Raw genomic sequence first — 24,845 nt, forward strand, 5'->3', positions numbered from 1 at the left:
TAAAACGGCGTGTTTAGTAAGGAGAAAAGTTGTGTTAATAATTGAGCTTTTCCCTAGTCAAATCAAACGAAAGTGTCTGATCTTTGTCTGCTTAACAACCGCGTTTACCTGTTCATTTAAACAGATACAAGTTGTTTAAAGAAAATCGACTAAAAACACCACAAGAGGAAGTTGCCATTTTAAAAGAAAATATACAGAGCTGTTATAGTGATTTACACGATCTTATAGATAAATATTATAGTTTCTTCAAGTGTCATATGCAACGTGGGAACCCCTAAAGCTGGTATTCACTAGAGAAGATGACTTTTCTTCGAAGCTGTCGTGGAAAAGTTCCTCTGCTCTTTTGTATTAAATGGCCATTTGTGTTTCTAAGAAACAGACAAACCAGTTTGCAGTGTTAGGCAATGACAGGCCTGAGGCGTCCCGTTTCTAAGTTCATTTGCTGTGTGTTAAATGCAAAACATCTAAAACCTTTTAGGAACTTTTGATTATATCTATTTTCTAACTATTTCTTTACCAAACGTTTCTATGCAGGTTCGGCTCCTTCCTTGGCAGAGAATCAATACAGCTATTCTCAGGTTAAGAAAATTACCAACAACTTCAATAGAATTCATGGAAAAGGACGATTTGGTGTGGTTTATCGAGAACCATATCTCCAGAGAGAATCATGGAGTTCTTAGTAGAAAAAAAGTAGCAGTAAAGATGCTAAACCGAGCATCAGTCTATGACATTCAACAGTTTACCAAAGAGGTAATTATAGTTTCCCTGAAAACAAATTAGGTATTTATTTATCACCAGCTGAATGTTTTGTTGGTCCATCAGGTTCATGACTTTGTTAAAGTTCGTCACAAAAACTTGGTGAGACTCATTGGGTATTGCGATGAAGGTGAGCACTTGGCCCTAATCTACGAATTCGTGGGCAATGGAAACTTGCAGGATCATCTATCTGGTATATAACCACATTCCAATTTTTAGTTTGCTCTTCAAACTACAAAATGCCACAAGAAAGATAACCTCTGCGTTGATGTAACAGGCATGTTCGGTACTGTCCTTAGCTGGGAAAGCAGGTTAAAAATCATCATCGGAGTAGCTAAGGGTAACTTTAAGCTCAAGTTATTAAAAACAGAGTTTCTCTCAGTCATGGCCAAACACTGATGTTTGTAAAGTGCATTTATAGGTCTTAAGTATTTGCATAGAAAGTTGCAGGTCCTTCACAGATACATTAAGCCGACAAACATTCTACTCGACGGAAACTTTGAAGCGAAACTGGCTGATTTTGGGATGTCTAGATCCTTTCCAACTGACCCTAACACACAGGCGTCAAATAAGATTTATGTAATGATACCTAGAAGAGAACCTTACGTGCATAGCGAGTAAGTTTTCCTCATAAAAATTTAATGGACAATGAAGATGTTACTCTCCGAGTCACTGCTTTTGTTGTGATAATGCAGGTACTTCACTTCAAACAGGTTAACACAAACGAGCGACAATTATGCCTTTGGCATTGTTCTGTTGGAAATGATAACCAATCAGCCTGTGGTTGACGTCAAACGTGAAAGTCCTCACATTGCCACGTGGTTCGATCTAGAGCTCGCGAAAGGCGATGCTCTAAGGCTTGTTGATCCCAGGCTTAACGGTGACTTTGAGCCTAACTCGGTCAGGAAAGCTATGGAGATAGCACGCGGTTGTGCAGCTGGAATTGAAACAAACATGAGCCAGGTTGTCAAGGAGCTGAAAGAGTGTCTGGCCTTAGAGAAGGCTCGGACTCGTTGAAGAACTGCCGAGACAACACAAGAGATTCAATGGTCGACACTATGATTCAAAAAGCCTTTACGTGGTTCTCTTGGTTCGTCTTAATATTATGTTCTTGTATCATCATATTGTGTTTCTCTTCTGCCTCTCATCTTTGCTGCTTTGATCTCTTTTATATCTAAATGAGTAATAAACAGATCATACACTGAATTATTCTCGCACAGTTGCTGCTTTTTTCCATTTCGCAGTTCAGCAATATTTGACGACAAAGAAAGAACAATGTCTATCCCTCTCCTCTCTGTTCCTCCTCATACTTAAGTACTCAAACCACCGTTACCAAATGACTAGGAAGAAAAAACTATGAGCCAATAGATTCAATTCAAACTGTAAATTACGAAAGTTACCTTTCCTAAACAAGACAAGCCCAATGAGAGAATATACTTGACTAAAAAATCGAATTTGTACCGAACTAAACTTATCAATAAACAACCGGAACCCCTCTGGTAACTAGATGGCTTTTCACTTGGTGAGAAGACCCTTTCATGGTTTTTCTTGGCAAAAGCACTTCCCCTCGTAAATGAGACCAGAGAAGTTCAGCAGAAGCATGAATACGCCAAGTGATTCTTCTTTGAGATGTAGGGAGAGATGTAATCAGTAGAAAGACCAGACGTTCCTGAGATCTCTGCTGGAACCAACACTTGAGGCTTGCCTAAAGCTATCCTTTTACCAACTGTATTAGCGTAAAACAGACCGGGAATGGCCGGCACAAATACATCACTCCTTGAACTTATGTAGAAGTCAATAACATTTTCATACTCTGAATTTTCCAACTCAAGATACTTCGACTTCTTGTCTTCCGGTACTATAGCCTCCTACAATTTCCAGAAACCATCAAAGAACCAGCAAAAGGATGAGAACTCTTCAGAGACTGAACAAAAATGATTAAAGATTCTACACAACACACCTTAGTAAACGTTTTAGGGAAAATGTCCTTAAGAATGTTGAGGCTGCTCTCCCATCTTGGCTGAGTCAGGTATATAGTTGTATCACCGCCAAACCCAAGCTTCCTCAAGAACAATGCGATCTCTTGTGCGTTGTAACAGGTTTTGGATCCAGCTGCACCTGTTTCACGGCAGTTTTTCTTCTCAAGTATCTCAACCCTCAAGTCTATGGCTATGAAACGGCCATCAGAGTTCTTGCTGTGTGTCTTAAGCCGCTGAATCATCGACTCCACCAGATCATTCACTCCTGGTTGCAGCTCCAAGGAACCAAACATTGCCAAACAAGAAACCGGGTCGGTCTCACCGTCCAGAGATGATTTCCTCAGATTCACGGAAGGGAAATAGGTTGTGACTCTGATGTTCCCTTTTGATTTGAAGATGGGATCGATATGCTCCTTGATGTAGTCTTCTGCAACTCTTGTAGGAACCTTAACAATGGCGATGTCTCTTAAAGAAACGTGGCTTGGGAGTTTCTTCACAACTTTGACAACGCTTTCTAAGCTTTTAACGAGTTTGTCCACATCATAGATGTCTTCAAAGTTCCTGGTCAAGCAAATAAAAACTTGTTCATAAGCAAACAACATGGCGAAACCAAAACAACGTTTATGAGAATACATAGAACACTAACATTTCATCACCAGGTTTGCTTCCTCTTATATCAGGGAGCACAAGCGTTGCTCCAAGATGCTTCGCCACCATCACAGCATCAGTAATCTAAACAAGATGATAAAGTTATACATAAGAGAACATATCTAAAGGAGAACACTTTAGCATCAATATGAAGAAATACCTGAGAGATATGGTACTCAGGACCATTGGTTAAGGAGAATGTAACATAACCCTTTGACGATACCTCTTCATCTAAAAACATTGAAGCAAACCAATTCAAAAAACGGCAGAGGCTATTTGAAAGCAGAGCCGATCAGAGAGGCATATATATATATACCAGGTTGAGATATTGACCAACAGGGTTTAAGTTGATGGCTATTCTCCATCCAAGGCCCTTCACTTGATCTAACAAGTCCATCTTCTTTAAGAGCTACTTTTGATCCATGGAATACAATATCATGTGCATCTCCTTGAACCTGCAAAAAGCATTTGGAGTTTTAGCTACCAATAAGAAAAAAGCTTGAAGCTTTCATAATCATTCTCTATAAAGTCTGAGTCTTTTAACATCAATGCAACATCCATAACCGACCCATAATGAATAAAACCCATAAGACTCTGTAAACACTATAGATCTACGATCCACAAATTACAGAACACACCCACTTTGAATTAAGCTCAGACACTACTAACAGAGACAGTGTTGGGTTAGTGTGATACCTGAACAGCATCAAAGTAGTCTCTATGAAGCATTTGTCCGAGCATTACAAACATGGTAATGGTGAGGATTCCAGCCACCACTTGTCTCAAATCCACACCCATTCTTCTATTCTTCTTCTTATTACACTCTCCTCCTCAGACAGACTCCAAAATGTGTTTGGTTAGAAAATAACCAAAGAAGAAAGAAAGAGAGAGAAGAGACAAAGATTTCACAAATCTGTACATTTTGTCAAAAAGATAACTTTCCTTTTTATGTAAATTTAGGACTTTATTCTGATTCGCCCTACTAACTTCATCATTTATTCTAATTTGCCCCACTTACTAAATAATTTAATTTTCTTTTTTCTTTAATTACAGAAACGTGAGTAAATACTAAAGTATCCTTAATGAATCTACAGAATTACAACCAAACCTAACCTAAACCCTCTAACCTAGCCCAAGTGTTTCCTTCTTTCCTCTTATACTCCTAAAATAATTTTTGCCGACCCCACTATTTCTTTATTGAGTTTTTTGTTGAAATAATAATATATAGAATAAAGATATAATTTAATAATATATATATGTGTGTCTCGTGAGTGAGGGAGAGAGTGTTAATATAATTTGAAAAGAGAGATGATGGAATAACGAGAGAGAAAGATTGACTTTTTCTATTTCTCATATGTCTTAAATGTAAAGTAACATGAACCTCTTTATATAGAGGAGAAAGGTCGGTTAAACACACAAGAATACAAAACTATTTGACTGACACGTGCAGTGGTGATTGTACAAAACAGATGATGGTGAGAAGGACAAGTGTTGATGACGGTGACAGATTGTTTATGGGCATCTGTTCTCTTCACATGAATCATCACTTATAAAATAATGAGAGTCGGTAGAAGTAAGTCGGCTAAGTAATGGATAATCATTATCCTCTTCTGATATTATCTAACACTCCCCCTTGATTATCCATTTTGTATTACGTAGTGCCTCGTTAAAAACTTAGTCATGGAAAAACCCAATGGGATAAAAACCATGATAAGGGAAAAAGAGTACACTGACGTAATTTCCCCCTGAGAATAATGGACATAGCTTTTTCTTCATAAGTCACGCAAACGCCGCATCCCGATACCGTCGACGTGTTTCCGGAATGTTGTAGTCGGAAGAGACTTGGTGAACAAGTCAGCCGGATTGTCGCATGACCGTACATATTCAATGTCCACTTCTTTATTTTTCTCGAGCTCCCGAATGTACGAGAAAAATCTCGGAGGGATGTGCTTCGTTCTGTCGCTCTTAATATAGCCTTCTTTGAGTTGAGCGACGCAAGCCGAGTTGTCTTCAAAAACTTTCGTCGGCTCTTTCTTGTTAACTATTCCGCTTGAATCTTGTATGTGGTGACTCATTGATCTCAGCCACACACATTCTCGACATGCTTCGTGAAGCGCAATAGTCTCTTGTAAATAACGGAATAAATGCTTTATTCCGTTCCAATGCCTGTGAGTAGGAGCAGAGCTATATCTTGCTAAGAGATTAGTTGCAAAAGCAATATCAGGCCTGGTACAGTTTGCAAGGTATAATAGCCCACCGATAGCACTCATATAAGGTACTTCAGGACCTAATATCTTCTCGCTATCTTCGCAGGGTCTAAAATGATCACTCTCAACATTGAGAGATCTACCAACCATTGGAGTACTCAAAGAAGTCGCTTGATCCATACGAAAGCGTTTCAATAACCTTTTCGTATAGTTTGATTGATGCACAAATATTCCTTCTCGGAGGTGCTCTATCTGGAGCCCAAGACAAAACTTTGTCTTGCCGAGATCTTTCATTTCGAACTCCTCTTTCATATGAGTTCGAGCATCATCAACTTCCTTTTGAGTTCCAATCATGTTCAGGTCATCTACATATACAGCGATGATCACAAAGCCAGATGACGATTTCTTAACAAAAACGCAGGGACATATCGCATTGTTCACATATCCTTTACTCAAGAGATAGTCACTTAAGCGATTGTACCACATGCGTCCGGATTGCTTTAATCCGTATAGTGATCGCTGTAACTTAACTCGAACTAATCCATTGACACAAATCGTTCTCCCTGGATTTTTCTTTCAATGCCCCTGGCATTTTCAATCCTTCAGGGAGTCTCATATATATATCATTATCCAATGATCCATACAAATAAGCTGTCACAACGTCCATGAGATGCATTTCAAGATTTTTTGACGCCGTAAGGCTCATCAAAAATCTAAACGTAATTGCATCCATTACCGGGGAATACGTTTCCTCAAAATCAACTCCCGGTCTCTGAGAAAAACCTTGGGCTACTAATCGGACTTTATATCGTGTTACTTCATTCTTTTCATTTCTTTTTCTCACGAATACCCACTTATACCCAACAGGATTTATATTCTCAGGCGTTGTGACGATAGGTCCAAAGACATTCCTTTTATTCAGGGAGAGTAATTCAATTTGAATGGCCTTCTTCCACTCCTCCCAATCATGTCTTTTCTGACATTCTAAAATGGACCTTGGATCGGGGTCATCACTTTCGTGATCTATTTCTTTGGACACAGAAAATGAGAACATTCCATCAACATCTTTTATTTTATTTCTGATCAATAACTTTTGATCATGGGCGTAGTTGATGGAAATCTCATACTTTTCTGTTCCCTCCTCGTCATCTGGATCCTTATCTTTATTTGGTTCTTCTTGAACCTTTTCATCTATGCCTTCTTTCAGACATTTTTTAATATCAGGTTCTTCCGGAACCTTTTCACTTTGTTCAACCAATTTCTTTTTCTTTCGGGGATTTTTATCTTTAGAACCCGCTGGTCTCCCCCTCTTTAACTGAACCCCAGGTTCATTTATTTTGTTTCCATCAGTTTGTTCCCCAGAAACAACAACTCTTGATGGAACATTTTCAGCGGGTATATATGATTTCGTCACCCTTCTCGTATCTGTGAACGCATCTGGTAACTGGTTTGCCAATTTATGCAAATGCACAATTTTCTGAACTTCCAGCTCTCTTTGATTCGTAGGGGGATCAAGGTGTAACAACGACTGTGTACACCATGTAATCTCTTTAGGAATTTCTCTAATTCCTCCCCCTAACCCTGGAAATTCATCCTCATTAAAATGGCAATCGGCGAATCTTGCCGTAAACATATCACCAGTTACTGGTTCCAGATATCTTATTATACTTGGTGACGTATAACCCACATATATTCTCAATCTCCTTTGTGGGCCCATTTTTGTTCTTTGTGGCGGAGCTATCGGAACATAGACCGCACACCCAAAAACACGGAGATGGGATACATCTGGCTCTAGCCCAGATGCCAATTGTGATGGGGAGTACTTATGATATGCACTCGGTCTCAACCGAATTAGTGCAGCTGCATGCAAAATAGCATGACCCCATATAGAAATTGGGAGCTTTGTTCTCAAGACTAACGGTCTTGCAATCAACTGCAACCGTTTTATCAACGACTCAGCCATGCCATTTTGTGTATGCACATGGGGAACTGGATGCTCTACATCAATCCCCATTGACATACAATAATCATCAAAGGCTTGCGATGTAAACTCACCAGCATTATCAAGCCTTACTTTCTTAATGGCATACTCTGAGAACTGCGTTCTCAGCTTTATTATTTGGGCAATGAACTTTGCGAAAGCCGTATTTCGTGTTGTCAAAAGACACACACTTGACCATCTAGTAGATGCGTCAATCAATACCATGAAATACTTAAATGGCCCGCAAGGTGGGTGAATCGGTCCACATATATCACCATGTATTCTTTCTAAAAACATTGGTGATTCATTGCCTACTTTTGCTGGTGATGGCCGAGTTATAAACTTTCCTTGAGAACATGCATTACATGTAAACTCGCCCGTTTGCAAAACTTTTCCGTGTTTCAACGGATGGCCATTCGAGTTTTGCACTATCTTTCTCATCATGACTGAACCAGGATGTCCTAGCCTCTCATGCCAGATTTTAAATGTATCAGTAAACTTTATGTTTACCACGGCATAGGACTCAGTCATGTTTATTTTTGTACAATATAGTCCAGAGGATAACATTCTTAACTCTTCCAATATATGTTTCCTCTCGGACTTAATGCAAAGAAACTCAATGCCATCTTTACTCATAGTCTCAATATGATATCCATTCTTTCGGATATCCTTAAAACTTAATAAGTTTCTATGAGACTCGGGGGAATACAATGCATCACCTATCTCAAATATTGTTCCCCCTGGCATTGAAAATTTCGCTCTACCAGAGCCCATAATAATCTTTGCATTACCTGATATTGTACTTACGCTTCCAGCGTAATCTTTCATTTTGAGACTGGAGAAATATTTTCTATCTTTAATTATTGTGTGCGTTGACGCACTATCCGCCAAGCACATATCTCCATCCAAAGTCTCAAAGTCTGGCATTCTTTCTGAATTTAAAATATTTATAAAACATATATTATTGAACATAAAATATGAAACATGAAACATGAAATATAACATCTATTTTACAAACAAAAGATAACGATACTATAATACAGTAGACTTATATCACATCGATCTTATATCACACATCGATGTTTTCTGGCTCAACCAGAAAATCTGATACGTCGAGATGAGTATCATCATTTAAATCATGAAAGGATGGCCCGGGTTCATCCGAGATGAAATTCGTTTCACCTCCACTTTTCTCTTTTCCCTTTTGGGATTCTCTATACAGATCGGCTAAGTGTCTTGGCGTCTGACAAGTACGTACCCAATGACCTTTCATGCCACATCTGTAGCAAACCTTTTCTGTTTGCCTTTTATCATCCCGGCCCCTCTCATTCTCTTGGGAGTCTTTTTTAGTTCTTTCATCATACGGACGGAATCTTCTTCCTCGTCCTCTCCCACGACCATGATTTCGACCTCGACCACGTCCACGTCCTCGTCCTCTCCAATTATCATAACTGGATGATGCAACATTCACTTCGGGGAATGGAGCAGATCCAGTGGGACGAGCCTGATGGTTTAACAACACGAGTTGATTATTTTGTTCCGCTACAAGGAGGATTTGCATCAACTCCGAATAACGCTTAAATCCATTCACCCGGTACTGTTGCTGCAGGACTACATTTTCAGGATGGAACGTGGAGAGAGTTTTCTCGATCATATCATAATCGCTTATTTTCTCTCCACATAACATCATCTTTGAAGTAATTCCGAACATAGCGGAATTAAACTCACTTACACTTTTATAGTCCTGGAACCGGAGATGGATCCACTCGTGTTTGGCTTTTGGTAAGATCACATACTTCTGGTGATCAAACCTCTCTTTAAGAGATTGCCAGAGGTCCCCAGGATCCTCTTTCGTAATATATTCATCTTTTAAACCATCATGTATGTGGTGTCGTAAAAATATCATGGCTTTAGCCTTTTTCTCATCCGACACCGTTTTAGTATTATCGATGGTTTCCAAAAGCCCGCTACCTCTTAGGTGCATTCTTGCACCTACTGCCCAGGTCATATAGTTATTTCCCGTAATATCCAGGGCATTAATTTCGAGCTTTGTCAAATTCGACATGATTACTGTATTCATAAAATAATATAAATATAGACGAGAATAAATGCATAATTTAAATGCAGAAATTAAAAGCATAAAATAAATGCAAAAATTAAATTGCGTAAACTTAAATTGCAAAAATTTAAATAACATAAATAAAATTGGGGGTCCAGCCCACCATATGATCCAGGAGTCTTAGACTTCCATATTTGATCATTTTCAAAGGTTCGAGGCGACATAGTCGGCCATATTAACCTTTTCTTTTAATCAAGGTCCGAGGAGGCTTAGCCTTCCATTTTTGACCTTTTATTCACGGAGGTAAAACCTACCACGTGTTTCTCTGATCGTGAAGGCCTAGCCTATCTTAACGATCAGCCGGGGAAGGCAACGCCTATCATCCCGGAAAATAAATGGAGAAGGCCTAGCCTCTCACTCCGGAATAATAAATAAAAATTTAAATAAATTAAATATATTTAAGACATAAATTTAAACATCACCTTGCTTGCTTGGTCTAAGAACGGTCGGTATAAGAAAGCTCGTCGTGCTGATAACGTGTTGAAATAATAATATATAGAATAAAGATATAATTTAATAATATATATATGTGTGTCTCGTGAGTGAGGGAGAGAGTGTTAATATAATTTGAAAAGAGAGATGATGGAATAACGAGAGAGAGAGATTGACTTTTTCTATTTCTCATATGTCTTAAATGTAAAGTAACATGAACCTCTTTATATAGAGGAGAAAGGTCGGTTAAACACACAAGAATACAAAACTATTTGACTGACACGTGCAGTGGTGATTGTACAAAACAGATGATGGTGAGAAGGACAAGTGTTGATGACGGTGACAGATTGTTTATGGGCATCTGTTCTCTTCACATGAATCATCACTTATAAAATAATGAGAGTCGGTAGAAGTAAGTCGGCTAAGTAATGGATAATCATTATCCTCTTCTGATATTATCTAACATTTTTAACATTGCAGGTCACTTTCTAACATTTTATTACACCTTGAGTCACTTTAAGCTACTAGGATAGTTTATGTGTGGTTGTTTACCTTGCTACCCCCAATTTACCTCTTTCCTTCCCATTAATAATTAACTAAATAATTATCATTTCCAAAAATATGATTTGACATATATTTATCAAATTTTCTCAGCCATAAGATTTTTAGATCTATATAAAAATGGATGGATGAGATTACATATGTTTTAAAGTAATTATTCACCTCACTCTCTCTGCAACCTCCTTATTTTTTTCATTTTGACAACAATAATTAACAATATAAACTTCAGTATTTGTAATCTCTGTTTCTACTCCTTTTCTTTCTCTATCAACAATAATATATATCTGTCATTGTTATCGTCTTATTTATTTTTGCTCGATTTATCTCCATATCTTCTCCACTTTTTCTTTTGTTGCCAGCAATTCTCGTTTGTAGCGCCTCACTCGTCGCTGCTCTTTGGTGGTCTAAATCTAACTCCACTTCAAATTATATTAAACCTATGCGTCAATGACTCTTATTCCTTTGTCGCCATAAAATTCATATCACCATTGTTTATGCATCACTCGTCTTTGCTTAGCCACCGGTCTAAGTCTAACTATCAATTTGCAATATACTGCACCATCGGTCAAAGTGTCGCTCTTTTTAAGGTCATATGGTTTAAGATTAGTATTAATACAAATATGTTGAAGTCTATATGAAACGAAAAGAAAAAGAAAGTTTGAAAATAGATGTGAAATGGGTGTACACGAACATATATGTACATGTGGATAATGAAAAAAATGTACATTTGAAAAGAAATGTTATCGTACATATGAAATTTGTTAATGAATTGAAAATGTGATTCCTTTTAATTTACTAGTTGTATGTGATTATTATTTACAAAAGAAAATCTAAAACACATTCGTTGATAATTTCAAACAGATCTACCTGTACATGGCCCATGTTATCCACATGTACAATCCAAAATAGTCCATGTTTATATGACAATTGACAAATACATAACACATGCACTCTTTTGCGTAATTTAGAAAATAGATGGTAAAGTGGTGTGCAAGTTTTATCATTTACAAAGCAAAACACGAAATATCAAAATATTCAAAACATAACACACTATATATCTTTATATATTGTCCATGATCTTTTTATTGTCCATGTGGATATATAATTTGACTTGTACACACGGATACCAATAGAGTACATAGGGAAATATAGTTTGGTCTTAACCATCATTATACTAGTTACTACTAAAAAGTTAAGAAATGTTTTCTATATGAGTAAGGCCACTCTTGTTAAGTTTTAAAACATGTCAACCTTAGGTGATGTTCATGTGTACACCAGCCTCATTGTGTACAAGTACATGATCCTGTATGTCATGAAACATGTGTACATCTTGTTAACTAACCCAAGTTTCTTACATAAACTAAAAGCTCTATCTCCTTTCTTTGATGGCCTGTCATGAAACATGTGTACATCTTGTTAACTTACAGGTCTTGTAAAGTATGAGGAAAAGATTATTGTGCATCATCTCTATCTCCTTTCTTGGATGGCCTGTGAGAATTTTGCAGAAAAAATTATAAAAAATGTCTTTATCTAAACCAAAGTTATAAACTTTAGAAATCTAACCATTTCTTCATTGTGACGGGTACGGTTTGAATTCCGACTCTGGACAAACCAAAGGATGTAAACTAGAATTGTGGCAGAGATGCTGGAGAATGTTGGTAGAGACGGCGGAGCGGTGACTGAGATGGTGGAGAATTGACATATACGGCGAAGAAAGGTTATGGAGAAGATTGGAAACATAGGAGGAAACGCCATAGAAGAAAGCACATGTCTTTTTGTCTAATGATACAAAATCTGACACCCATAATACACACACAGAGGCTAAGGTGCCTGAACAGCTGAAAAACTTTAGAGAGAAAGAATCAAAATCACAGTCTCCGGCTACAGAGCAACCGCCAACATTATTGGAGCCATCGTCACGTAACACCTCTACATCGACAATATCATTTGTTCTGCTGTCAACGATCGATGAATCAATGCTCAATTTCTTCTCCGTCGTCTTCTATAAAAAGTCTGCAACTATAACAAAGGGAAAAAATAAATTAAGAAAGAGATAGAGAAAGAAAATAATTTGTTCAAAAGTTAAAATATTTAAAGTAAAGAAAAATATTGTTTCAATTTAATATGTTGGATTTTCATTAGAAAAAGGACAACATGGGGTTTTCATGGATTGGGAAAAGAGAAAAGCGTGTTGGAAGAAGAGAAAAGTGTCTGAGGAGTTATAAGTGACTTATGGTGTAATTAAAATGTATAAAAGTGACCTGCAATGTAATTGTTTCTTTCTTTATCCTCTCTTTTTTTTTCCTTTCTCTTTGTATGAACCTTGTTTTGTCACTTTTCTTTGTATGAACCCTAATCGACAAAAACTTTGGGATTTTTTTTAAAACGTTGGGATTAGCCCTCGTGTGAACAATTTTATCAAAGCTTCTTATAAAACCTAGCCGGCTTTTCAATACTATAAACAAAATCCGTTGAGAGAGATGTCGTGTACGCGTAGCTGCGGCCGGGAAGGGAGCTTGTTGAGAAGAAGTACGTTTCTGTTGCAGCTGTTTGAAGTGTGTTTTTGATCTTTGATCACACGGATGGACCAAGGAGTTTGGCTACTAGAATGGTTGTTGCGGGAGAGTGGTTAGCTCTGGTGCCTGTGCCGGCTTCTTTTTTAGCTTTAGCTGCTTATAGACTCCCTGAAAAACGTAAAGGTTCGTGGAGGAGGCTTAGACGCACTATATCTTGTGGTTTTGCGTTTTCTAAGTCCAAAAGATCAGGAGATGAAGCTGCTTCTAGGTTGCTGAGATTCAACACCGCTAGAACCAGCAGCGTCAAGCTAGGGTTTATACAGAAACAATACGAGCTTGTGAAATCCAGAACAGATTTGGCGGGGTTTGCTTCTTTCTGTTCGGTTTCGGCAACGAAGCTCCGACCATTCAGCTGAAGATAACGGCGCTGCTGTTTTTTGTGAAGCAAGTAATCTTGTCTTAGCTATTAGAACTTACATAAATACGAGTTTATAACCACAAAGCAGGAGCTAGCACTGCATGTTCATATATGTCTTGTCACTGTCAGTGCTGATTAATGGAGGAGATGAGAGAGAGAAAGAAGTCTTCATCACAAGGAATGGTTAGGCCATTGTCTTGGTAGAACCGAAACTCTTCCTCGGATTGTCGCAGCAACATCTGATGCACCAGTAATGTCACATGCAATGACAGCTTCCATTAGGAGATTCTTAATTATATATGTGTGTATGTATAAATAAAAACTAGAAAGTGTATCTGAAAGATGGGTTGCGTGAGGAATGTTGAATATAATTGAGTTCCAAATTTCATAAGTATTTGTATAGTTAGTAAGATTAGTAATGTCACATTCATATAAGTTAGTTATTTAGTTTATAAGTCAAGAGTTGTGTCTCTTCTATGCACTCTTTCATCATGTATAAATATAGGATCAAATCTGTCTCATAACACATCATCATTCAGTGCAATACAATTAAGTGAAATAAAATTAGTTTTACGTTACTCTGTTTTCTTTGCCAAAGAACAGAGCATTCAGTTTTATTCTTTTTTGTTTCTTTTTTTTATAAATCGTAAACACATATACAAAATAATCAACAAGGAAGGAGATAGGAATAACGTGTCGGGATCTGGAGAGACCAACGTAAACAACGAAGTGACCTTTGGAGACGCCCTTAGAGTTGACGTGGACGTTGTTCTTCTTTCCCAAACTCGAACATCTCTTTAGCATCTTCTTCAGGCCCTTACCACTTCCCCTTTCTACTCCCATATCCTTTTTCTATTTTTTCTTCTTTTCTTATGGATAAAGAGATGGCTGGTGACTCATATTTATATGCAGAGACACCATGTGTTAATATATACACGACACACATATACATAGAGAATCAACAAGATGTTCAACGTTATAGGACTCACCATGTGCTTGAACTTTTTCTATTAGAACCTGAATAAATAGTATTAAAATATTATATAACCAAATGCAAGTTATACACTCTCTTGGCAGCTTCACCTATTCAAGTGAGTTCTCCATGTTTTCTTTTTCTTATATATCTTTTGTCTGACGTGAATAATCCAAATTTTGGTAACTGAGAAACCACATTTAAATGTAGTAGCTTTGCACTAACAATTAAAGAAAAAGCTAGCCATGAGATTAAAAAACAATACAATTGTATCTAACTTGCATATCAAAAGTGTAAGCCACGGAAAGACATGATAAACAAAAACTTTTCATTTTCAGCAATTTAAGTCTAAAACATGATTAAAAAGTTCAACAAAAAAATTGTTTAAAATGTTTTAAATATTCAACAAAAAAACTTGTCTAAACTTGTTAAAATTTCAAAAAAAAAACATGTCTAAAAAGTGTTAAAAGGAAAAAAACATGTTTGAACATTTACACTTAGTAATACTCAAGTCACTAGTAATATTTCTTTCTTCATAGTAATACTTTTGCACATTACAACAATTTTTAGTAATACCAAATCAAAAAATCAAATTTATTAGTAATACAAATCAATTTAGACAGTTTTATATTGTATATAACATATTGGCAGATTTTCTTTTTAAAAAGATGTATTTTTTTGATATTCATCTTATTATGGTCTTCCTATCAAGACATTAATATGGATGCATAAGGATGTTTTCTATGGAAATAAGAAGTTTTCTATCAACTTGAGAAATTAAAAATATTTTATGTCCAATTTGACAAATAAACACATATAAGAGCATATAATCACGTAATATATGAGATACATCTTCTAAAAATAAATAATAAGACGAAAATTAAGTCTTTTAAAAACATGCTTAATACATAGTAATTCAAAGTATTTTAAGGTAATTCAATGTAGTTCACAGTAGTACCTAGTAGTTCATATTACACATAGTAGTACAAAGTAGTTCCTAGTAGTTAGTAGGATAAGTTAGTGTTGATGGCCACAATCTGTATCATCTATGTCACTGTTTATCTCCACATGTAGAACACTTTTACATTTCTTATTATTCACTTGCATTAGATAACCCAAAACGTCTTCATCACACCAAATAGACTTGATGTAATTTCTAACCTTCCAAAGATCTGAATTCTTAAGCTTTGCTCCCGAGATCTACTTTATCTCAGCCCCATCCTTGATGTAACTTCCTCCATTGTCAAAACATATGATTGTAATAGGAGAAGCCATAGAATTCCCTGAAAAAAATAAAAATATAATTAGTTAACCATTTAAAGGATCTAAGTTGTCCAAGATCTTTGGTACATAGTCGATCTAGTAATACAAGTAATACAAGCATCACTTTAGTAATACTAGTAGTTCCGGTAGTTCTTATAAATTTTTGCTTTTGTCGATTTAACATTTTTAATTGACCAAGAGGGTATTATACAACCCACAATATTGTCTACCACTATTGTAATGCATTATTATGGTTTAAAAGAGTGCAAAATAAGAAGAAATATACAAAATCGCCCCATTTGTTCAAAAAAAAAATGTACAAAATCGCCCTTAAACATCTCTTTCATAACAATATACCTAAAACTTTAGTTTTCACCTGTTTAAGTCTTTTTAATCAACTAATAACATGTTACACAACCCAGATTATCGTTTAACACAATTTTCATGTTTTTTTCCTTTGAAAACCGTGTTAAAAATAGATAAAATTCAGAATCTTTTTCAAACATTATTTTCATTTTTCTTTGAAAACTCTCACGCATTTTACAGCAATACATTCATATTTTCGTACACATAATACATAGAACATAAGTAGTATATTATTATGAAAATTTCGTGAAAAAAATACCAATTTCCCTCAAAAAAATCTTCAAAATCATCAATGAATGAGAATAGTTTCGAATGTGGTTAGAAAAAAGGGAATAAAATGGGAAAAAGGGATAAGAAGGACACTTGTTAGAAGGAGAGAGGTAGACTGGATGTGGGGTCCAATGTTAGGTATGTGGGAGAGAGGGGTCCGCGAGTTAAATTAAAAAAATAGAGATATGGAAACGTGGGGACCACAATAAATAAGATAATAATATAATAGTTAAAGGTAATAAAGAGAAGAGAAATATGAAAAAAAAAAGTGGGGTAGTTAGAATTTTGGTAGGGTAATGAGAATAGTTTTTTTTTCAATTGGGTCAAAACAGAATACTTTCCGTAAATTTATGGGTTTGTGATTTGATCAGTGTTCAATCAAAGCCTTTGCCTTTTACGCGGACTTTATTCTCCATTGCCCCACTTAATCCCTCGTTCATTCTATATTATCCCATCATAATACTTAACTAGATTTTGACCCGCACTTAAAAAGGGCGGGTATATTTTTTGTTGGAAAAATTATTTATGTAATAAAAACTATGATTTTTGATAAATTATATATTTTAAAATTTTATGACTTATTTTTGTTATTTTAAATATGACTAAATATTTGAAGACTCTAGATAATTCTAATCCGTAATATGATTTTATTTATTAAACCCGAAGTTCAACTTATTTTACACTGATTTTTTTTAATTTAAATAAAATATTTTATATCTTCCACCCTCTCTGTATTGAAAAATTTATTTGTGCATTTAAAAATATTTTCTTTAATTTTATTAAATTTAGTTTATGTGATTTAGTTTTTATTTTCAATGAAACTATTTTTTAAAAAGTTGAGATAATTTAGACCCGTATTATGATTTTGTTGATTTAATCATCTGTTATTTCAACTTGATTTTATTTTGAGGTTACATTTATTAAATGCTTTCAAATAATTAATAACGTGAAAGATTTTTTAGAAAAATATGGCGTAAATATTTAAGAATTTTTTTTTTAAAATGGTAAGAAATGAAATATTAAATACTATTTAATATAATTGCAAAATAATGACTCTTTATTGGTTGCAAATACTGACGGCAAAAAAGTACATACAATATTTGTAATTAATTGGAAAAGTTAGGACCATATTCATAAGAAGTATTTTGCTTTAATAGTATAGATGCTCATTCCTAACTGATTTTATAAATTGATAAAAAGATTGTTTATTTTGTAAAATAATTATATTAAATGAAAAATTAAGTGACAATAAATGTAACACATTTCTATTTTATTTAAGTTATTATTTTATTCATAAAAACATGGCTTTGAATAATTTTTTTGATTACGTTATTTTCCACCGGTTGAAACTAAAATAATTTTATTTATTGAACCCGAAGTTAAACTTATTTTACACTGATTTTTTTTAATTTAAATAAAATATTTTATATCTTCAACACTCTCTCTTTTGAAAAAATTATTTGTGCGTTTTAAAACATTTTCTATAATTTTATTAAATTTAGTTTATGTGTTTTAGTTATTATTACAAATTTAACTATTTTTTAAGAAGTTGAGATAATCTAGACCCGTATTATGATTTTGTTGATTTGATCATTTGTTATTTCAACTTGATTTTATTTTAAAGTTTCATTTAATAAATGCTTTCCAATAATTAATAACGTGAAAGATTTTTGGAAAGCTATGGCGTAAATATTTAAGAAACATTTTTTTTAAAAAAATGGTAAGAACTGAATTATTAGATACTATTTAATGTAATTGCAAAATAATGACTTTTTATTGGTTGCAAATACTGCAGGCGAAAAGGTACATACAATATTGGTAATTAATTGGAAAAGTCAAAACCATATTCATAAGAAGTATTATGCTTTAATAGTATAGATGTTCATGCCTAACTGATTTTATAAACTGATAAAAGACTGTTTATTTAGTAAAATAATTATATTAAATGAAAAATTAAGTGACAATAAATGTAACATAGTTTTATTTTTTTATTTAAGTTATTATTTTATTCATAAAACATGGCTTTGAATAATGTTTTTGATTACGTTATTTTCCACCGTTGAAACTAAATTTTTGTTTTACTAAATTGAACATTTAACCATATATAAAACTTAGTTATTTACATTTTTGATTTTATAATTGGCACAAAATCTATACTGATTAACTAATAAATAAAAATCTGCACTATTATTATTATGGTAATATAATTAATGATGTGTATTAACGTTAAGGTAATATAATTAATAAAATTATTAAGCTAATGAAATATGGAAATACAATTAATGTAATACTACTATTCATGTTTCCAAACAACTTTCATTTAGAATACTATACTTGTTTCCAAACATCTCCAAAATGTACTTCAACTTTAATAATATAGATTTATTTTTCATTTTCTTTTAAATCAAAAACGTGGCTAAAGACTTAGAAATCCTTACTGATTTATCCTAATTACAGATCCGACCTAATTTAGTCCACCCACCCAAACACAACCGGATCTAAACCCATCAATCTAACCTAACTCACGGTTTCTCTCTCTCTTTTCTCTCTTTTCTTTGACTTCTTCTTCTCTGTGTTTGGAACTATTTTTCTTCTCTTTCTTTTTATAAACTCTTTTTCTTTTCTTCTTTTAATCCTTTTACCTCTGTTTAAGTCTCTCTCTCTCTAATCAGGATCCTTTGTTTTTTTTTCTGCCTGAGAAAATAGATGTTAAAGTTGTAAATTTAGGTGGATTTGAGGTCTCTCTAATCAGGATCCATTCAGGAAATCCGAAAATACGGGATGATGAACCAAGCCGAGATTATGTGTTGGCAGCGGATTCGGTGTCCATTATTGGCTAGCTACTGATTTCAGTGAACCCACAAATCAAAGTAGAAGCTTTTATGGCTTTAACACTCTGTTCCATGTTTCAATTGGAGAAATTCAAGAATCAAACATTAGAATGATAATTCTGTCATGTGGCAATTTTGTTTGACTGAGAGAGAAAAAATCATCAGAAAAACAAGAGAGATTATGGATAAAAACAGTTGTTTGAGGCGGAAAAGAGATAAAATCAATTCCAGACATGAAGATTGTTGCCTAAAATCTGGGTTTTCATAGAGGAGAAGAAGAAGAAAGTAGAGAGAACAAATCTTGCTACTAACACATGATCAGTTGGGTGAGAAGGTGGAAGCAACCAAAGATGGGATGAAGGTCATGGAGCACTCTGTTTTTGCATCGTGCCATGAATTTATATTTGTATATTATTGGTTATTTTATTTTGTTTCACATTTGTATTTGTATATTATTGGTTATTTTGTATTTAAAATATATAATTTTTATTTGACCAAAAAAAAATATGTAATTTTTATATTATATAGCTAGCTTTTATAAAAATCTGTTAAATTTGGGCAATTAAATTAATAGATATTGTTTACAAAAAAATTATTAGGTATTTGCTTGGGGAAAAAATTGTACTACTCACCTCTAAGCGACAAGGCAAACATTTTCAAGAGAAAGTAAAAACTATTGAAACATGTCTAATACAAATAATAATAAAAACTATTGAACAATTTTTTTGTCGGTTTTGAAAAATTTGGTTTACTAGGTATTCAACAGAATAGATAAAAATTCTAACAGCATGTCTAAAATTTGTAAATATATATTCAATGATTATTTTTAAAAATTATCAAAAATCTTTTTGAATAAAACTAGGTACTACTAACAAAAAATAATTTATTAAACATATTTGAGTAAATAGACAACTATATTTCAAAAAAAATAGACAACTATATTAAATAACAGTCTTTGTATTTATGTTTGAAATTTGAATGTTTTGATTTTGTCTAATATGACACTTAAAACTTGGAGGATTGTTGTTTGTTCTTTTATATTTGTGTATGAATCTTATTGCTTTTAAAAAATTTGTATAGATTAGGAATCTCTTTCTTCAAAAAATTGTATTTAACATATATTTACAAAATTCTTTACAAATTATTAAATCATGCATTTAAAAAATGCATATCATCAAATAATATTATATTTACAACTTAGTGAAGTAAAAATAAAAATAAAACACTAAGTGTAAGAAATTTTATAAACTACTAGTTTTATTAGGTATTACTAAGCTAAATAAAAAAAATTCAAACATGTCTAAAACGTGAATAGCATATTTAACACATGTTGTTGAAATATAACTACAAACATACTCTTTTAAAATTTCTACATGCCATATATTCAAAAACACTGTTATTATATTTACACTTAGTAGTACTCAAGATAGTAGTAATACTATCTTGTTCATAGTAATACTTTTGTCAATTTTAACATTTATTAGTAATACCACATGAAAAATAAAATATTTCTAGTAGAACCAATGCATTTAGATAGTTTTAGATGGTATATAACACTTTTGTAGAAATAAAATTCTGAAAATATGTAATTTGTGTGATTTACCTTATTATGACATCACCATCAAAACATTAGATATGAAAGTATAAGGAAGCTTTTGTGGAAGTGATAATTTTTCTAACAACTAAAGAAATATTAAAGATTTCATGACTAATTTGATATTTAAACACATATGTGGACATATAATTCAAAATACAAAAATTTATATCTGCTGAAAATATATAATAAGCCAAAAATAAAGTTCTTAGAGATTATGTATAATACATAGTAGTCCAAGGTAATACAAGGTAGTACATAGTAATTCTAGTAGTGCTAGTAGTCCATGTACACATCTATACAACTAAAAATATAATATCAAATCTTCAAATTTATATAAAAATATGTTTTATTAAATTTATAGTTTTGAAATATTTTTATGTAAACCAAATTTATTTAATTTTTTATTAAATTTAATTTTTGATTAGAATATTATTTAAATACATATTTTATTAAATATTGTATTTTTGGAATATTACGAAATATTTTATGTATATTATTATGAAATTAATTGTTGATTTAAATATGGAATCTCTTATTTTAAATTTTATTTTTTATATAAAATAAAAAAATTAGTTAAATAAAATTATTTTATATAAATATTTAATTAAATTAATTTTAAAATTAATTGTTGATTAAATATTATGTTAATAATTTCTTTTGTTATTTTAATGTTCTTGAAAATATTATTTCAAGATAAACAGATTTTTTTATTTTTCCATACATTTTTAGCTATATTAATAATTTAACATTTTTTTAGAAAGGAAAAAAAATTAGAAAAAATATCTGGGACCCACCCGAAAAAAACTGAAAAAAAAATAAAAAAATATGGTCGGTAAACATAAAAAATAAAAGAAAGAAAAAAAATTGTGGGTCCCGCGATAATTTTTGAAAATAAAAAAGAAAATAATAAAGAAAGAAAGGGTAAGAGGGGAAAGGGAAAATGATGAAAAAGGTGGGGTAGTTAGAAAAATGGTAGGGTAATTAGAATAGTTTTTTTTCAATTGGGTTAAATTAGAATACTTTCCCTTTTACGCTCTATCTCTATCTCTATCTCTATCTCTACGAACCGAACCCATCATAGCCACCGACACCTCTCTCGCCGTGAATTCTGTTTTTTTCTTTTTGATTAAACCGGATGCGTACCGACTTTGATTTTGATTTTGATTTTGATTTTGATTAAACCGGGTTTTTACAAACCAAATCTGTAAAGGAATAACTCATCTGTTGTTGATGTGTAGCTGTTACTCCCCGTTGGTTTTACCGATACGAAAAAAAGGAAACAAAAAAATCTATAGAAAATTAGAAATCCATTTTTAATATTTTCCTTAATTGTCATCTTAATTAACCAATTTTCACTTCAGTTTAAACTATAATCTCCTATATATTAATCGAGAATCATTTAAAAAGTTGTAACATATATTTCGTACTAATTAAAAAGACAATAATGTATTAATTAATTAAGATGTCAATTTCACTTACGCGGCATTATAAGAATCAGTTGAATAATTTATAGGTTCAAAATTCAATTGTTAGAAAATATTATATTAATCAAAATATAAAAAACGTGTATTCTTTCCTTAAATAAAAGCTACATTATTATCTAATATGATTAACATATAAATATGAAAATTAATGATTATGAATAATAAAAATTTGATAATAATTTTTGCACCCTTCCTCATTTTTGTTTAATTTTATATTATTAAAAGAAATTAAACAATTACATTAACTATATAATAAAAAAATAGATTTTTTATATGTTATATTTTAATTTTTTTTAACAACTACAAATGACAAAATGTTAAAAATCCCACTTTATGTTAAGTTTACGTATTTTGGCATACATTATTCAAATTTATATGTTATATATATATTTGAAAAATTTAAAGTTTATATGAACTTTAATTTTTGAAAGAAAAACTAAATAGGTTATCCAAACCAAACCCGAACCAGATCCGTAAATATCTGAATTGAATCAAACCCACAAGGATCCGAACCGATCTTAACCAAATGATATTTGAATACTCACCTCTTATAAAATGTAAAAAAGATTACTGATAACAAAATATATATTGTTCATAATATTTAAATATAATATATTTTTTAAAAAAATTACTATGCGCAGGACACGAGTTATCATCTAGTGAATCACTAGATGGTAGTATATATATATATATATATATATATATATATATATATATATATATATATCAATTATTAATACTCTTAAATTTGATTAGATTGTATGCATAATTACTTAGTTTTGACTTCTTTTTAAATACAACTAATTCTTTATCCACGTCTGTCCGCCTAGATATTGGTTTTATATTTTTACATTAATATTTATTTTTCATAATTAGTGTTGTACATTTTATATGTATCGTCATATAACTAATCATATTCAAAAAATCTAAACTGAACCGAATAATATGGTTATTTAGTACAAATATCCACACTATTTCATATACATTTGTTATTTAGATATTTTTATATTCTTATACATCAGAACCAAAGTCATCCAGATTCGAGAGGACCTGAATGAAAACTCCTACCTGAATGCATACCTGAATGTACATGCTTATTGATTACGTAAATAAATTAAATTATTTTTTGTTAAATATTTTAAATTTTTGTCACGAACTAATTCATTTAAAGTTGTGGAATTATTATGGTTAATATGTAAAATAAATAATGTCAAGTTATTATATTATATTTAATTAATGCAATAGGTAGGAATAATGAAAAAAAAAAGAAATGTAAAAATATATAATAAAACCCTAAGTATGTAATTTATGTTTTTAATTTTGTAATAAATGATGTCAAATTATTTGAAAAAAAATAATAAATAAAGTGGTTATAATGTGTTAAAAAAGAAAAATGAAAGTTGTACGAAAACATTTAAATTTAAGAAAATATTATTTAATACTTTTGTTTTAATAGAATAGATGAATCACTAAGATCATCTCCAAAAAGACACTTTATTATGAAATTTCTACAATTCTATATTTGAATTTTAAAAGTGTTTTTTCCAAAATCAAAACTTTAAACTTAACTTCAAAACTATTTTTATTTTATACTTTGATCCTTATATTTTTCATAACTAACTCATAAAACTTTTGTAAATAACTACCACATACATAAACATACTACAACAATATTAATTAATAAAATGTTTTATTAAAATATAAATTTTCAACAGAAATAACATAATTAATATTAATAAATATAAATTTATCTATAATATTTAGAAATAAAAATATTATATATTAAATATTAATTTTATATGATAATTTATATAAAAATTATTAATATATAAATTAATAAGACCATATAACTTATGCAGTATACTATTAACATGAGTTGAAATTGATATATTAATTTATATAAAACATGTGAAATATCATTATATATAAAATTATTTAAAAAATAAAGTTTGGACTTTATAAAATGTTTGGACATACTATTAAGAGAAAGGAGAGAGATGACTTTATAAAATGTTTGAACATACTACTAATATAAATTTTCAACAGAAATAACATAATTAATATTAATAAATATAAATTTATCTATAATATTTAGAAATAAAAATATTATATATTATATATTAATTTTATATGATAATTTATATAAAAATTATTAATATATAAATTAATAAGACCATATAAATTATTGTTTAGGGTTTAGTATTAAAGGATTGAAATTGAGTTTATAAATATTCTATAAACATTTTAAAAATTAGATAGTGTTATTTTAACAAATATTTAAGGTATTTGTGAAAATAGTCATTCATGATAAATTTGAAAAGTGGTATCAAACTTGTGGTAGAATGAAAATTTCCCCTGATAGATTAGACTATGACTATAAAAAAAAGTTAGTTGTAAACGTTTATTGTATTTGAGTTCTGTAGATGTAAATTGATTTCTGTAAA

The 24,845-nt window shown here is 31.9% G+C and overlaps 3 protein-coding genes and 1 long non-coding RNA gene across 4 annotated transcripts; 1 reads left to right on the top strand and 3 right to left on the bottom strand.

Moving 5' to 3' along the window:
- The first annotated feature begins 670 nt into the window (after positions 1 to 670).
- LOC130497790 (LRR receptor-like serine/threonine-protein kinase IOS1) lies at positions 671 to 1,773 on the top strand. Its single transcript, XM_056990983.1, has 5 exons — positions 671 to 750; positions 823 to 949; positions 1,034 to 1,096; positions 1,178 to 1,373; positions 1,452 to 1,773. The coding sequence occupies exons 1-5, from the start codon at positions 703 to 705 to the stop codon at positions 1,771 to 1,773; spliced, it is 756 nt and encodes a 251-aa protein (XP_056846963.1). The 5' UTR covers positions 671 to 702.
- A 321-nt stretch (positions 1,774 to 2,094) lies between these two features.
- On the bottom strand, positions 2,095 to 4,333 carry LOC108816032 (protein MANNAN SYNTHESIS-RELATED 2). The gene is made up of 6 exons (XM_018588631.2): positions 4,080 to 4,333; positions 3,700 to 3,838; positions 3,544 to 3,614; positions 3,382 to 3,467; positions 2,717 to 3,296; positions 2,095 to 2,624 (listed from the first exon to the last, which is right to left on the bottom strand). Exons 1-6 carry the CDS (start codon positions 4,179 to 4,181, stop codon positions 2,346 to 2,348), a joined length of 1,257 nt encoding a protein of 418 aa, XP_018444133.2. The 5' UTR covers positions 4,182 to 4,333; the 3' UTR covers positions 2,095 to 2,345.
- A 4,307-nt stretch (positions 4,334 to 8,640) lies between these two features.
- Positions 8,641 to 9,636, bottom strand: LOC108837429 (uncharacterized). Its single transcript, XM_018610474.2, has one exon. The coding sequence runs from the start codon at positions 9,634 to 9,636 to the stop codon at positions 8,641 to 8,643; it is 996 nt and encodes a 331-aa protein (XP_018465976.2).
- Positions 9,637 to 11,883: 2,247 nt separating this feature from the next.
- Positions 11,884 to 12,748, bottom strand: LOC130496429 (uncharacterized). Its single transcript, XR_008935569.1, has 2 exons — positions 12,247 to 12,748; positions 11,884 to 12,171 (listed from the first exon to the last, which is right to left on the bottom strand). It is a non-coding gene; the product is annotated as an uncharacterized LOC130496429 (long non-coding RNA).
- Between the last annotated feature and the right edge of the window lie 12,097 nt (positions 12,749 to 24,845).

The sequence above is a fragment of the Raphanus sativus genome, chromosome 1 (assembly GCF_000801105.2).
Source record: "Raphanus sativus cultivar WK10039 chromosome 1, ASM80110v3, whole genome shotgun sequence".
NCBI classification, from domain to species: Eukaryota; Viridiplantae; Streptophyta; class Magnoliopsida; order Brassicales; family Brassicaceae; genus Raphanus; species Raphanus sativus.